The 16239-nt window shown below is 39.0% G+C and overlaps 1 protein-coding gene across 1 annotated transcript; it reads right to left on the reverse strand.

Moving 5' to 3' along the window:
• Positions 1 to 484: 484 nt before the first annotated feature.
• On the reverse strand, positions 485 to 10392 carry LOC104887360 (serine carboxypeptidase-like 25; the record flags this gene model as incomplete). The annotated part of the gene is made up of 7 exons (XM_057392893.1): positions 485 to 1123; positions 4317 to 4422; positions 4500 to 4595; positions 4685 to 4815; positions 4932 to 5225; positions 5413 to 5588; positions 10164 to 10392. Coding segments are annotated over 7 exons (1179 nt in total), but the record flags the coding sequence as incomplete, so codon positions are not given.
• Between the last annotated feature and the right edge of the window lie 5847 nt (positions 10393 to 16239).

Below are 16239 nucleotides of genomic sequence, written 5' to 3' on the forward strand. Positions count from 1 at the left end.
GAGCAGATACAACTAAAAGGTCGGATTATTAAATAATAATCAAAAGGTCGAATTATTTTGAGCGAACGACTCAAAAGTGAGGTTGGATTATTATAATCAATTTTTCCTAAATAAAATGATTACAATGTTCATACGTTATTATACCTAGAAAATATCAACAAAAAATCAAGAGAGGAAAATGAAAAGTACCTTGACATCGATGGGTTGAGAGTAGATGTAGAGATGGTAGCCAAAAAATGATCCTAAAATCAAATCTGAAGAACGATTTTTGGAGAATTTTTCTGGTTATCATGTCTTCATAGGTGGGTTGAAAGTACACTCGAATCAAATTCATTTATCAGCAAGTAAGGTGAAACATTTGCTTTATGTGAAGAAGAACGATTTTGTTCACTCCATAGCAATAGCAAAAGAGGAGAGAGGAGAGTGAAGAAGGAGAAAGATGAAAGACATAGTGAGAGACAACGAGAAACGAATAGAAAGAAAGTAAAAAAAAACAATCGTTTGGCTGAGATCATCGTGCTTAGATGGAGGGCTGAAACTGCCCAGTTTCCTTAGGAACAATATATTTAATGTAAATGTGACTCAGGTCAGTATTGATTTTTACGGTAGCAATATTTGCTATTTTTAAAAGATTATGGATTAAACCCCACCATTTATATCAATTGTGCAATTTTGATATACCGTTGTAATAAAACTCCTCAGTTACTTGTACGGGCAATCTTACTCAAACCAACTGAACATATGAACTCCATTGAAAAAGAAATTAAGACCTTTCCAGTTCTCCCCAACATTAATTTCTAATCTTCCTAACAATTAACATATTCTTCCCATACAATTTCAGAGGAAGATATTAAAAACAATTTCCTTTTAGATTTGTAAAAAGGATAATATTCCGAAATTGTATCGCTCATTTTGGCAAATATTAAATGTAAGTCAACAACAATGTTTTTGCTAAACTAAGATAAATGATGAAAAGTCATGATGACTTAGCGAGAGGCTTTCCTCTCAAGAATGCTTTGAGTAGCTCAAGGGATGCTCTTGGCTTGAATAGCGGCACTTCGTGTCCTGCACCTCTTACTGTTGCAAATGTTAGCCCCTCGTACACTTCTGTCCACCCTCCAACCTTTTATCAAAATTACAGAAAAATTTCCACATGTATGAATTTTCTAACGAAAAATTAATATATGAATAAACTGAACTTATAACTTTACATTATTCAAAATTACATACATAATTACTGGTAGAGTATAGATATATTCCTGAGACTTCAACCATCATTCAAAAGTTTACTCTGATGGTTGATGCCCTAAGAATAGATCTAACTCTATCACGCCCCCTCACGCAAAAGGACCAACTCACTCAACCAAAAGTTTAAGCTGATGGTTGAGGTCCCAGAAATAGATCTATATTCTATCAATTACATTTACCCACTAAGTCGATTACTCACTCCTAATAGATGACTAGAAAATGATTGTTAATATTGGTAAAACAACACCTCAACAAGCGACCATAGTGTTAAATTTCTTGTTTAGGGAGGAAGAAAGGAGAAAAGATTGAGGTCATCCATTGATGACTTTAGAGAGAGCTTGAAGAACGTAGAGAGAAAGAGTAATGAAACATGTATTATTATGATGTAAGGAGTAAAAGAAGTAAGTTGTTAGAATATTACATTCTACCTATTTATACTAATTACAATAGGTAACCAAACTAATGTTATCTAACAAACTAACTAACAATATTAGTAAACTCTTAACAACCTAACAACAATGACTAAATCTTAGACTCCAACACCCCCCCTCAAACTGGAATGGGAATGACCATTCCAGTTTGGACCAAACCAAATGAGAGCACTTAGAAGGGGGTATAACAGCAACAGAGGGTACAGCAGAGAATGACTACAATGCAGCAACTTTAGCATCAGGGATCACACTAATGGTTGAAGAATCATTTTCAGTTTGAACTTCAACTGTCCAACAAACTTCAAAACTGATTCCAATGTTGTTTTGCTGATACAGAGCAACTAATGCACCATCCTTGATTCAGAGAACTTACATCAACAGTAGCATGTGACATTTGGAGCCCACTTCCACTGTGGTAACGAGAGCCCACTTCCACTGTGGTAACAAGAGCCCACTTCAACTGTGGTAACGAAGGATGAAGACTTGGAGTGACCACTGCAGCAAACCATCACTCAGCAAATGATGTGCATACCAATCCACACACCACAACATACCATCAACTACACCAACCTTGTGAGGTAACTCACCAATACACCATGTACCGTACCAAACCAATACACCAAACAACCATATATCTCAATACCTCATCAACAAACAACTTCTAAACCAATCAACGATATGATAAAATCATCATCACCATATCCCCCCCTCAAGCTTAGAGGGGTTGAAAAGCACTCTAAGCTTGAAGAAGAACAACCATAGAAAAGAGATGTAAAGAGGAATGAACTTGAGAGTGTGTAAGAAGTGAACGAGAGGAATGTGTTTAGGAATTTGTGAATGAGAGAAATACGAAATGACCACTTTTGGGTCTCAAAGAAATGCCTCAATGGGCTTAAAATTGACCTCTATGGGTCACAACAATGACCATCTATGGGTCGAAACAAGACCATCTATGGGTCAAAACAAGCCTCTATGGGCGAAACAAGCCTCTATGGGCATCAAAACAAGCCTCTATGGGCATCAAAACAAGCCTCCATGGGCAATAACAAGCCTCCATGGGAATAACAAAGCCAACTATGGGCAAACAAAGCCACTATGGGCATAACAAGCCACTTTGGGCAAACTTGACCAACTATGGGTCGTAAAAAAAACGATCCTATGGATCATGAGAAATGAGCCAACTATGGGCTAAGAAATGAGAAAAGAAAAAAGAAACATTTGATTTTGATTTTCAGTTGAATTGAATCGAATTTGATTGATTTGATTTGAATGGAATTGTATTGAATTGAATTTGGAAATAATGAAAGAAGAAAAGAGAATAACTATCATCAACTAACACCAATCCCACTACCATCATCTAAGAATAACCAGCAACATCAACACAACAACAAATCAAGAACGACACCAGCAGAACAACAACAACAACCACATCTATCAGCAACTAAAATTCACCAATCCAACATCATCACAACAACATTATCACATTAACATGCTAATAGCAAACCAACACAGCTTCAACAAACCCAAATTCACCAAAAATTGCGACAATCATTCACCAAATTTCACCCCCACAACGAAAGAATATAAACGAGAAATCAAGAAAAGTACCAGAATCATACCGACGAGATGACGAGAAAAACTAACCACCAGAAATTCAGGAGCAGCGGAAGACCTCAAACCATCGAATGGTAGGAATGAAATGTTTGAAGAATGACTCAGCGAAGGACTTCGAGTGAAATCCCCAAATCAGCGCCAAAAATTGAGGAAGAATTTGCATTAATCTCAAGAATTCAAATACGAAACACAAGTGGGAGATTACTAGACTTCGAACAAGTGCAAGAATTCGAGAATCGAGGTCAGAATCACAAGAATTGGTCGAGAAATTTTCCGGGAAAACGAGCCACGAATTTGAGAAAAATGGAGATTGAGAAACAAGAGCCCTAGAAATTGTTGATCGAAGATATTTGCGGAATTAAAACTTGCGGAAGAAATTCTCCAATTGCGGAAGAAGAAAACCCAGTTAAATGAACAATCAATCTGATAAACGAAATCGAACAAGAAATCGCAACCCAGAAAAATCGCAGAAAATAAGATGAAATTTTGTGAATTTGGAAGAGAATTTGCAGAAGAATTTGAGCTAGGATTCGTCCTGCTCTGATACCATGTTAAATTTCTTGTTTAGGGAGGAAGAAAGGAGAAAAGATTGAGGTCATCCATTGATGACTTTAGAGAGAGCTTGAAGAACGTAGAGAGAAAGAGTAATGAAACATGTATTATTATGATGTAAGGAGTAAAAGAAGTAAGTTGTTAGAATATTACATTCTACCTATTTATACTAATTACAATAGGTAACCAAACTAATGTTATCTAACAAACTAACTAACAATATTAGTAAACTCTTAACAACCTAACAACAATGACTAAATCTTAAACTCCAACACATAGCTTAATTATTTTTATAATATTTATTAACTTAGTCCTATTTTCTTGTTATAATTTGCATTTTCGCCATGTTTAACTGCTGAAATGCATATGAGATGGGCAGGGAACACTATTGCTCATGTACTTGCTAGATAGGAATCCCCTTAGAGGAAGAAATTATATTTGGAAAAGACGGAGTTGATTATATTTACTAACCTGTTTCTTAACATACCAAGGATACCATGGGATTTTAATTTGCAACTTCAGTTGTGCAAGAGAGTACCTAGTAGCTGTTACTGGCACCACTGAATCCACATCTCCACTACACAGTAATACACAAAAATCTGAGAAAAAGAAAAACTATCGTACTCACCTACAACATTAGCAACCCAACATTACCTGAAAACCCAAATTCGCAAACGAGCTGCCATTAGCTCGCGATAAACAGGAAGAATTGAGACCTCTGTATCGTTCCAGTTCCTATTCAAAACTTCACTGTATATCAAGAAAAGCCAATAAATTACCTCCGTATTACTACTATATGTTACAAATGATATGCAGCTTAACAACTGAATTAAACTTACTTGCATGCAGTCCACTTATATGAAAGCTTAGTGGTATTGGCGTGGAGAGCTTTCTGCACGTCTGGCCTATTGTAGTACCTCTCAGCATATTTTTCAGTACATGGATCATACCCAGAAAATTTTCGGAATATCTGAAACATGTAGAACATATAAGTTAAAAGATTAGTTTAATTTCCAAATTGATAAAAAAAAAAAAAAAAAACATAAGTATCAAAGATTTACCAAGTTAGGTAAAACTAAAACATACATGATGAGGAAGGTGAGGCAACTTCATGTTCCTGTGGGTTGAACTTGAACCCCTAGTAGCACCATCAGAGTTATTGCAAGGTGGTGCATATATGTTGTATTGGTCGATATTGCCGAATTCTTGATCCATGGCATACGAATACAGAGTTTCACACTCCTCAGAGTTCTTCTGCCGGTGAAAATCACAGGTGTTAATCAGTTGATGAAAGGTTTTGTCGGAGATCATGGCGTGACTCCACCAATATGTAACAGTTCCTAAATTGTCATAGTAGTTGTCTGTCACTGCATTTCCTACCTGCATATAATATGCAGTATCAATCAGTACCAGAAAATACATTTGTTTCACTTACAAGTTACAACTTAAAAATGGCGAGGACCCAGAAGGTACTGCTTGGTTGATCTCCTTAATAAACATGTAAGATATATCGAGTGACATTTTTGTAATAAAAGAGAAAATAATGATATGCTTAAAGATCATTTACCATAATTCCTTTGAGATTTAGAGGATGCTTGGCTTTGGCATTGTGGGCTAGAATTTCTCTCGCTAATTGAGGGACATAATGTCCAGCATAACTCTCGCCTGCAATGTATAATTCTCGGTGCTTGTAACGTGGAAAACGATTCATCCAATGGATCAAAAATGCCAAGGAGTCTTTTGCTGAATATCAAATTGAAGAAACCACATAATTATATAACGTTTGAACCACTAGCAAATTGTTAAGCACACAAATATTAGTGCATTTGAAGTTTTAATTTCTATGAGGTTTGTCCACATAAATTGCCCTGGAGTTAATTCAAACTGTAAAGCAATGATGCTAATTAGAGAATCCGCAGATCAATTTAAGTACTTGTTCACATTTGTTACCAAATTAATGCAATCAGTACATACCTCATTAATTGATTAATGATCAGTTAAGAACTTATGTTGAACATGTACCACTTATGTTGAACATGTACCAAGTGATTCGGAATTTCAATTATGCTCACGACAAATGTATTGTAACTTATGGTTCATAACTTTATTCATAGTGTACAGCTTATACCTTACACCCTCGCATAGAGTAGTATTTTTATTTATCTTGGTCTATGTACCTAGGAGTTTTGTGGCTGATTCTAGAATAATTACAGCCGTTTTTCTTGGTCTTTTTCTTTCCTTGTCTTCTTGTACAACACAAGGGTTTTAGGTAGGTTTTTAATCTTCTGTTTCTCGTATAAATGTAGATAGATGATAGAGTAGTCGTCTTTTTCCTCAAAACATTGTCATGTTTTCATAAGTATATCAAATAGAAAATCTGGAAATCTTTTCTAAGCAAAACTGTTCTTGTTTCTTTTCATATGATAATGCTTACAAAGATCCTCTTTTTATTGGTGTTAATGATATCTATTTTACTCCAACACGGATATAGATGTCGTATTCGAGTAGAGATCGGAGGATCCGACACTCTACTCCAAGATTTTGGCCAATACTCCGACACGGTCAAGAGAGTGTGTTGACCAATTTTTTAGACACGTCTAACACAAAAAGTGTCGGGAAAATTTTTTTCGACACTTTTTTTTTCATAGAAAAAAGAAAAAATTCAGTTGTAATTCATATAAAAAATAAGGATAAATGAACTTTGACTCAATAACAAAAACAAATGTCACGTGCTTTTAAGAGACTAAGCAAGGCAAATAAAGTTTCAACTGTCTCTTCTCTCTTCATTTCTCATCACTTGTGTTAAGAGGTAACTAGTTTAATTTCTTTGCATGCTTTATTTTTTGTTTGATTTGTTGATGAGCTAGATAAAGTTGTCATGTGATTTTAGCTCTTTTCCCGTCCAATTGGTACTTTTGGATTCATATAACCCCAAATTCATTTTGAACATGATAATATGAGGTATTATATAACTAGTGTGTAGATTTTTATGTTTGCATTAGTTGTTGGTCGAATTTCGGGAACGTAAATGTGATTTTAGGCCTATTTCAGTCTTTTCCCGTCGAATTTCTACTTTTAGAGTCATTTCACCCAAAATTATTTTTGAACATGATAATATGAGGTATTATATAACTAGTGTGTAGATTTTTAGGTTTGCATTAGTGTTGGTCGAATTTCGGGAACGTAAATGTGATTTTAGGTCTATTTTGGCATTTTCCTGTCCAATTTGTACTTTTGGAGTCATTTAACCCCAAATTCTTTTTGAACATGATAATATGTGGTACTATATAACTAGAGTGTAGATTTTTAGATTTGCATTAGTTGTTGGTCGAATTTCGGGAACGTAAATGTGATTTTAGGCCTATTTTGGCCTTTTCCTGTCCAATTTGTACTTTTGAAGTCATTTAACCTCATTTTCTTTTTGAACATGATAATATGAGGTATTATATAACTAGTGTGTAGATTTTTAAGTTTCCATTAGTTGTTGGTCGAATTTCGAGAATGTAAATGTGATTTTAGGCCTATTACTCCTTTTTTCGTTCAATTTGGAATTTTAAAGTCATTTAACTCTAAATTCCTTTTAAACAAGATAATATGAGGTATTATATAATTAGTCTGTAGATTTTTAGTTTTTCATTAGTTGTTGGTCGAATTTCGGGAACTTAAATGCGATTTTAGGCATATTTTGGCCTTTTCCCGACTATGGGTAGGGGTGTGCAAGGGTGGGGGAGTGGTGAGATGGGGAGGATGGTAGGGTTGGGAGGTGTGAGTGGGGAGGTATGGGGTGGGAAGGGGTGGGGGAGTGGTGTGGTGGGGAGGATGGTGGGGTTGGGAGGTGTGAGTGGGAAGGTGTGGGGTGGGCAGGGGTGGGTGTGGGTGTGTGCAGGGTCAGCAGAGGTGGGCTTTGCACCTCTGCCCACCCTGCAGACCCCCACCCACCCCACATGTCCCCACCCATCCCACACCTGCCCACTGCACCAGTGTTACCTAATTCGCTGTTAAATTCGTCTTTTTAATTCGCCAATTAGCCCAAAATGAGCCAAAAATGAAACAAAACTGACCATAATTCGCTTTTCTCAATTTGAGATTCGCGGTGAATTAGATAACACTGCACTGCACACCTCCACCCACCTCCCCACCCCCTTCACACCCCTCCCCCACCACCTAGCCCCTGCACACCCCTCCCCCAACCCTTTGTCCACCTGCCCCCACCCTGGCCACCTCCCCCACGCCTGCCCACCTCCCCCTCCCCTTAGTGTACTCCCTATTTTTGAACATGATAATATAAGGTATAATATAACTAGTATGTAGATTTTTAGGCTTGCATTTGTTGTATATCGAATTTCGGGAACGTAAACATGATTTTAGGGCTATTTTGGCCAATTCGTGTCCAATTTGTATTTCTCGAGTCATTTAACCCCAAACTCATTTTGAACATGATAATATAATGTATAATATAACTATTGTCTAGATTTTTAGGCTTGCATTAGTTGTTGGTCGAATTTTGGGAACGTAAATGTGATTTTAGGCCTATTTTGGCCAGTTCACGTCCAAGTATTAGATTTTGAGTCATTTAACACCAATTGTTTTTTGTGAATATGACTATATAAGGTATAATATAACTAGTGTGTAGATTTTGAACCTTCAACTTATTGTTGGTTGAATTTTTGGGAAGGTATATGTAATTTTTAGAACTTTAGACTACGGTAAATGATTGAATATTTATATATGTGTTTTTTTCCTTGGTTGTTTTGCAAGGTTTATATGTATAGTACTTTGAAGGGCTTCACCATGGAGGAGTTAAATGAAGTTCGAGTTAAGTTGGTGACTTACCTATGTGACGATTGTTTATGAACATTTTCGGAGGATTATTTTTCCTAATATATGTACACTTTATCAATTTATGTACATTTTATATATTAATTCAATATATTTTAAATTTATTTTTTTAATCGCATTTCGGTTATATTTTTCCACTATTGAGAAAAACCCAAAGTAAGAGGGTGTGGGAGGTGGGTAGTGGGAGGTGGTGTGGGTGGGCAGGTGGGTGGGTGGGGGTGAGAAGTGGTCTGTGGGTGGACAGGGTTGTGGTGGGGTATGGCAGGTGAGTAGGGGTGTGGGGAGGTGGGCAGGGGGTGGGGTAGGGTTGTGGCAGATGGGCAGGTGGGTGAGAGGTGGGCAAAGGGTGGGCAGGGGTGTGGGGAGGTGGGCAGAGGTGGTGTATAGGTGGGTAGAGGGTGTGCAGGTGGGTGGGCAGGCTGGGGTGTGGGAGGTGGGTAGGGGTGTGGGGAGGCGGGCAGAGGTAGGGTGCAGGTGGGTGGGGTGTGGGCAGGGGTGGGCAGAGGTGGGGTGCAGGTGGGCAAAGGTGGGGTGCAGGTGGGCAAGTGGATAGGTTAGGGTGGTCAGCAAGGGAGGCTGGCAGCAGGTATTGTTTTAAAAAAAAAACGAAAATTGGAAAAGGACTGGGCTTTTTGGCATAAACCACAACCCTTCTTAAAAATGAAGGGTTGCTGTTTTTCTCCCTAAATAGCTGCCCTTAATTAATTAAGGGTTGCGGTTTTATTAGAAACTGCAACCCTTTCTTTTGGCTGAAGGGCTGCTGGCCAAATACGCAACTTAGGGTTGTTTTGACCGCAACCTTTATATATTTTTCCACTAATGATAAAACAATTGAATAATATTTAACTCTGTGTAATTACACGTAAAATCAAGTGGCTTAAAATTCTATTATTAATCAACATACTTCTTTTTTTATGTGGGACAATTAGACAAAAAGGGGCTTTTCCTTAAATATCCCCTCAATGTCAATCTTTATTTTCCTTCAAATCAAAAAATGTCACCCCTACTCAACCAGACCCTATAATTCAGACTCAACTAACATAAACGCAAGCTTCATCTAAACGTGAATGGATTAGACCTTAACCAGGCCCAAAACAAAGAACCTCATCAAACCGACCCCATTATCAGCTAGAAGTGTAAGTGTGTAACATTTTTCTTAATTTTATTATCATCACTATATTTATGACATTAGCAAAGGGACAGTTGAGAAATCGCATAGAAGAAATAAAAGGAAGGTGGACCAAAAACAAAGAGGTAGCATTAATAGTGTAAAAAAGAGAAAGAGTAATAGTGGTAGTTACCGGACATTGCTTGAGTAACCCACTGGGTAGACTACCCGCTACTAATAGACAATTAAAATATTGGTATTTAAGTCTAGTTGGATTCCACTATCATAATTACCACAACCTTATATTATGAGGTGGGTAGTCTACCCGGTGGGTTAACCAAGTTTTTTCCGTAGTTACCATTACCACTTACCAGTGCGACGATCACCGGTATCAAAGAGATCAGATGACTTATTGGAATAAGAGAAACCAACTCCTGCTGGAGTTTCCAAGAAAAGGAGATTTGCAGCCTGCTTCCATGAGAACTTATTCATGTATAATCCTGTCGCTGACTTCTTTATCTTAAATGGCCCTATCTCTTCCGATGCACCATACGCCACTGACGAGCATCCTGGTCCTATTTTAATCCAATCAATCAATAATTACTATTCTCTTCGTCGCTTAATTAACTTTTTATCTAATACTTTTTTATTTTCGATTTAGTGATCTACTTTCTTATTCTAAGTGAAAGTTTTTTTTTTTTTTTAAGAGAAGAGTATCATTTTAATGATAAATTATTAATAATATACAATTTTTATTTTTCTAAAAAAACATGTGAGAATTTGCTAGATTAATAATAATGTATAAATTTGAATTACTATTAACTTTTTATAATATTTGGGAAGACATAATTAAAGATATAAATAGTTAAATTGTGTTTTGAAAATTGTAAACAAAAATGAAAAGTTTATAAAAAGGAGTATTATCAACTAAAATTAATGTGGTGTTCTTTTCGAAGGACAATAATGTACTCATTCTGTCCCATAATATAGTACTTGATTTTTCTCTAGAGGTCAAACTTTAAAATCTTTGACCACACATTCTCATTTATATATGTAAAAAAAACATATGTATGCAGAATCTTGTTAGATTCGTCTCAAATATTTATATTGAAGACTATATGAAAAAAAAAAAACTAAATTATGAAATGGAGGGACTACTTATTACTGTGTACTTATTGTACCACTGATCAAATAAAACCAAAAAATAACAATAATTAACTATTATTGAGACATTTATGAAGAGGGCTGCACGTTGTTTGCTATTCGTTGTTTGCTATTATTGTGGGCCAATGTACCACATAACTTTTTTTTGGTACAACAACCGATATTCTAAGTGAGCATACATGTTAGAGTATCACTATTTTGGACTGGAGTTTGGTCTCAATCGATATGGGGAAAGTTCTCCTCACCAGTCTTACACTGTTATTATGTATATAAAGCTTAAACTAGAGACATCTCATTAAACAAAAAGTCCTCAAGCGTGTGATTATGCAAATCATAGTAGTATAGGAGGGATGGACAACCATAATTCACGGCATGCACATATAGATAGATATCTGAAAGAACCTAGAGTACATCTTAGTTAGATGTGAATGTCTCCTATTTTATGCATTATATTTTTTTTTTGCAAGAATGTATAGGTTTCCGTCAAAAAAAAAAAAAAGAATTTATAGGTTGTCGACATCATGTAGAGAAAGTATGTCTCATAATGATTCTAATTTTACTATATTCCTACTTTCTAGTAAAGTTCGTATACAATGAATTGTAAGAACAATTTCTTATTACCAATTGGACGACTTGTTTGGTGATAAAGGTTTGTATTTGATAACTAAGCGAGAAATCATGGTGAGCACACCTTTAGAGGGAGAAACAATGGACACCAAGGAAGAACAACAGAAGAAGAAACTCCATCATATATGTTCAACATTCGAAATCCGACCCCAAATAAGGGGAAAACTTTTAAACTTTTAGTGACTATTTGCCATACAGAATCAATGATAATGGAGTAAAGAAAATCTTCCAGGAGGATTGTTGTAGCCTAAAAATCAACGGCTATTGCGCTGACACGTGGCCTCATCAGAGCCTTACATGTGGCATATATGCAGGGGAGTAAAGTACAAAGGGCCTGAAGGTGACAGGCCTAAAAGTACGTTTCTCTGAAGAAAGCGTACTAAAGGTCCTTCTCCTGGCCCCAAAAATTGTACTTAGGCCCAGTAAAAATGATCTACACCTTTATATGAAAGTGAGGTGTGCTGACCAATTAATTGCTGCCACGTGTCCCACTACTTTGATTAGCCAATCAGATGCTCCCAAATTAGGGTGACATCAAGGCAACAGTCATTTCAAACAGTATAAATAGTCCTTGATTTCAGGGTGAAAGGTACGTTTTTCAGAGCATAGTACTGTTACTCTGTCATAAATTCTTCTCTCTCTCTCTACTTTCTCTCTCTAAAAGTTCCTTTACATCCCTGACATATGACTTAAGCATCGGAGGGGTAAATACCACCCAAACCTCCAGGGTGGGTCCCTTTTTGCAGGTTGCTGGTCAGGAGTTAGCATCGGGATTTGAACCAATCATTGTTGCACAAGTCTCCAGTTTTAAGAACCTATCTTTGGGAGTGTGATATAAGTTTGCTAGTTTTACACTACATAACATTTGGCGCCGTCTGTGGGGAGACGCAACAATGACGGATTGTCATTCATCGAATGTCGCAAGGAACAGAAGTTTTAGAGTTCAGGTTGGATTACCGTTGATGACGAGAGACCCCTCGTGGAGGATCATGGCCATGCTGCCGTTCATCTAGAGGGTAGGACTGTAACTCCAGTCATCCAAGAGAATCTTGACCGTCCAGTGACAGCTGGTCATTTGGAAAATGTGTTGAATGACTTCCAGGCAAGAATGGCCGCTGTTATGGAAGAGCAGATTAAGAACAATATGTTGTTCTTTCAGATGAGTCCGGGAGGAGAGGCAGCTGCCGCTCAAAGGGCGATCCCAGGAGGGTCGTCCAGGACCTAGTCGGCCACCTCGGCCAGAGTTGACTAGGCCGCCTTCCAAAGGAAAGCAGCCAGCGGTTAGTGATTCTAGGAGGAAGATGGACTGGAAACTGGTGGTCCGTCCAGCCGATAATATCCCTCCTACTGGTCACATGATGGAGACTGATGTCAGGGAGTACTGGAGGCCAAGAGGGCGGCAGCCAGCAGCGTTCGGCCTCTGGCTCCACCCATATATGAAGGATCCGTCCTTAAGCTCCCGTCCAGAACAGTGGCACGAAGCCGTGGCCATCAGCTTTCCAGCCAAGGCAGGAGAAGACAGTTTTGCAGCCTATGGTGTACAGGCGTCAAGCCTTAGCTAACACCTCATCTAATCCGGTTTTGAAAGAGTACCGTCAGGAGCACATACCCATTGAAGGGCAGGTGGCGGCACTCCAGATCAATTGGCCCACTCCTTTCTCGGTCAGGATCATGGAGTCCCCTCCTTTCCCAAAGGTTAAGCTCCCAACCATTGAACCTTTTGACGGAACTACTGATCCGGACGATCACCTATCAGCTTACAAGCATCAGATGTATGTCCAAGGAGTGGACGATGCTACTTGGTGTAAGAATTTTCCAGCTACTTTGAAGGGAGTAGCGCAAAAATGGTTTAACAACTTGCCGCCTAACTCAGTGAACAATTTTACTGAACTTAGCATTCTATTCACCAGTCACTTTGTGGCTAATCGTCAGAACAAAAAACAAGCATGCACCTGGGAAAGGTCATCCAAGGTCCTAAGGAGGCCTTGAGAGGTTATGTGAAGAGATTTAATCTAGAAGCATTGCAGATCCAAGATCTGAATGCAGGTGTGGCGTTTGACGCCTTCATCAGAGGCCTAAGGCCAGGAAGTTTTAAGTTTGATTTGGTGAAGAAGAAAATCACTACTTTACGGAAGCATTGAGGGAGGCTGAAGCATTCATTCATGCCACAGAGGTTTGTGCTGAAGCAAACAGCCAGAGTGAAGAAAGTGAAGAAGCTGTTCAGCCAAAAAAGAATCCGCCCAAGAAGGCTGAGACTTGGGCAATGACTTCTATGACCACCTCGTCCAAGAGAAGTAGGCGGTCAGAGCCGGCGGCCTCAGCTGAACCAATAGAGTTCAACAAAGATCAATATTCCATTTTGATGGAAATAAAAGATCAGCATGAGCTAAAGGCGCCGGCCGAAATGAAGACGCCTTACCGTAACAGAGAAAGAGCAAGTATTGTCACTTTCACAAAGATTGTGGGCATGAAACCAATGAATGCAAGCATTTGAAGCGAGCGCTAGAAGAGTTGGCTCGAAAAGGAAAAATGAACAATTACCTACCCTCGTCAGGAAGGAAGTTTCAGAAAAGGGATAACCGTCAAGGAAGAAGATGGACGGAGATAGCACGGATGATGATGTAGTAATGGTCATCTCAGGAGGATTTGCGGCTGGAGGTCCAACAAATCGTGGCCACAAAAACTATTTGAGGGAACTCAGCCAGGTTATGCTCATCAACCAGGCCGAGTCTGATCCTTTCCAAAAATAGTGGTCAGCGAGCTGGACCGAGGAATAAGGACGCCGCATGATGATCCAGCTGGTGTGGAAATGAAGATTGCCAACCTTAGGGTTAGGCGAATTTGATTGATACGGAAGCTCCACTGATATAATCAGTGCTGATTGTTTGTCTCGTTAAATTTGAAAAAATGATTTGATGCCGTAATCATCCTATAATGGTTTTGGCGGAGGGTCATCACCCTATGGGAACCGTCACATTGCCCGTCAGGGTTGGAGAAAAAGATGCGGCCAGGACGCTTTTTGTGAAATTTTTGGTAGTACGAGACTTGACTGCTTATAATGTCATTCTCGGACGACCTACCTTAAATCACATCAAGGCTGTCATTGTGACCCATTTAATGCTGATGAAGTTTGAATGTGATGGAGGGAAGATTGGATCCCTTTATGGAGATCAGCAAGCTGTCAGAGAATGCTATCTCACCACACTCAAACCATCATCTTGGAAAGAAAAGGCAGAGTGCCCAAAGGTTCAAGAAGATGATTCGGCCAAGAAGGTTAAAGGCCAGATTGTTGAGCTTAAGGCAAGAAGTGAGAAGGTTCAAGAGTGCCTCCTCCTGAGAAGCAATCCGTCCATGCTTTTGCCTAGCAAGAAGAGAAAGTGTTTGGCAATTAAAGAAGAAAACATTCATCTGAGATAATGGCTATAATGGGTCTGGGACTAGAACGTCCAGAACCGTGGAAAGTCCAGTAGAGATTTGCTTAATCCAGAAGCGTCCGGAAAGGACATTGAAAATTGGATCAGTTTTGAGATCAGAGATTCAGGACGCCTTAGTTGCGTTGCTGCGAGAATTCGAAGATGTGTTTGCCTATGCTGTAGAGAGATGCCTGGGATAGACCTGAAGTGGCCGTCCATAAGCTCAACATTGAGCCGGGGCAAAAGCCTATTCGGCAGAAGAAGAGCACTCTGGGCCGGCCAGAAATAAGGCCGTTGATGAAGAAGTCCAAAAGCTGCTCAAGTCTAAGTTCATCCGGGAAACATATTACCCAGATTGGGTAGCAAATGTTGTGATGGTTCCAAAGCCGAATGGCACTGGAGAATGTGTTGATTATACAGATCTGAACAAGGCTTGTCCTAAGGACAGCTTCCCGTTGCCTAAAATTGATCGTCTGGTGGATTCCACAGCCGGCCATGCCCTGCTGAGTTTTATGGACGCCTATTCTGGCTTCCACCAGATTCCTATGTGGCCGGATGATCAAGATAAGACTTCCTTCATTACTGAGAAAGGATTGTATGGATGGCTCAGGATGCCCTTCGGCCTAAGAAATGCGCCAGCCACATTTCAGAGGCTCATTAATACGGTATTTCAGCCACAGCTTGGGCGAAATATGGAAGCCTATATCGACGACATGATCGTCAAGAGTAAAGAAGAGAAAGATCATCTGGACGATCTGAGGGAAACCTTCCTCACTTTGAGAAATTAAGTTGAAGCTCAATCCACAAAATGTGTGTTCGGTGTAGTTGCTGGGAAATTTCTGGGATTTTTGGTTGATCAGAGAGGGATTGAAGCAAATCCCGATAAAATTCAAGCCATTATGAATATGTCTTCGCCGTCCAAGGTCAAAGAAGTTCAGCGTTGACGGGCTGTTTGGCTGCTCTTGGACGGTTTCTCTCAAAATCAGGAGACAAATGTCACCATTTCTTTGCTACATTAAAAAGAATGCCAAGTTTGAGTGGCGGAAGAGCTGAGGTGGCGCTTCAGCAAGTAAAGATCATTTCGGCAGTGCCAGATTGATCAGTCCGCCGAAGGGAGAAAATGTTTTTTATCTGGCTGTTCCCTTCGCAGTAAGCGTGTCTCTCTTGCTGAGAGAGACTCAGTGCAGTTCCCGTCTATTTTGTGAGCCATGTACTGAAAGATGCAGAGAGCAAATATTCGCCC

The sequence above is a fragment of the Beta vulgaris genome, chromosome 2, assembly GCF_026745355.1.
Source record: "Beta vulgaris subsp. vulgaris cultivar EL10 chromosome 2, EL10.2, whole genome shotgun sequence".
In the NCBI taxonomy this organism is placed as follows: domain Eukaryota; kingdom Viridiplantae; phylum Streptophyta; class Magnoliopsida; order Caryophyllales; family Amaranthaceae; genus Beta; species Beta vulgaris.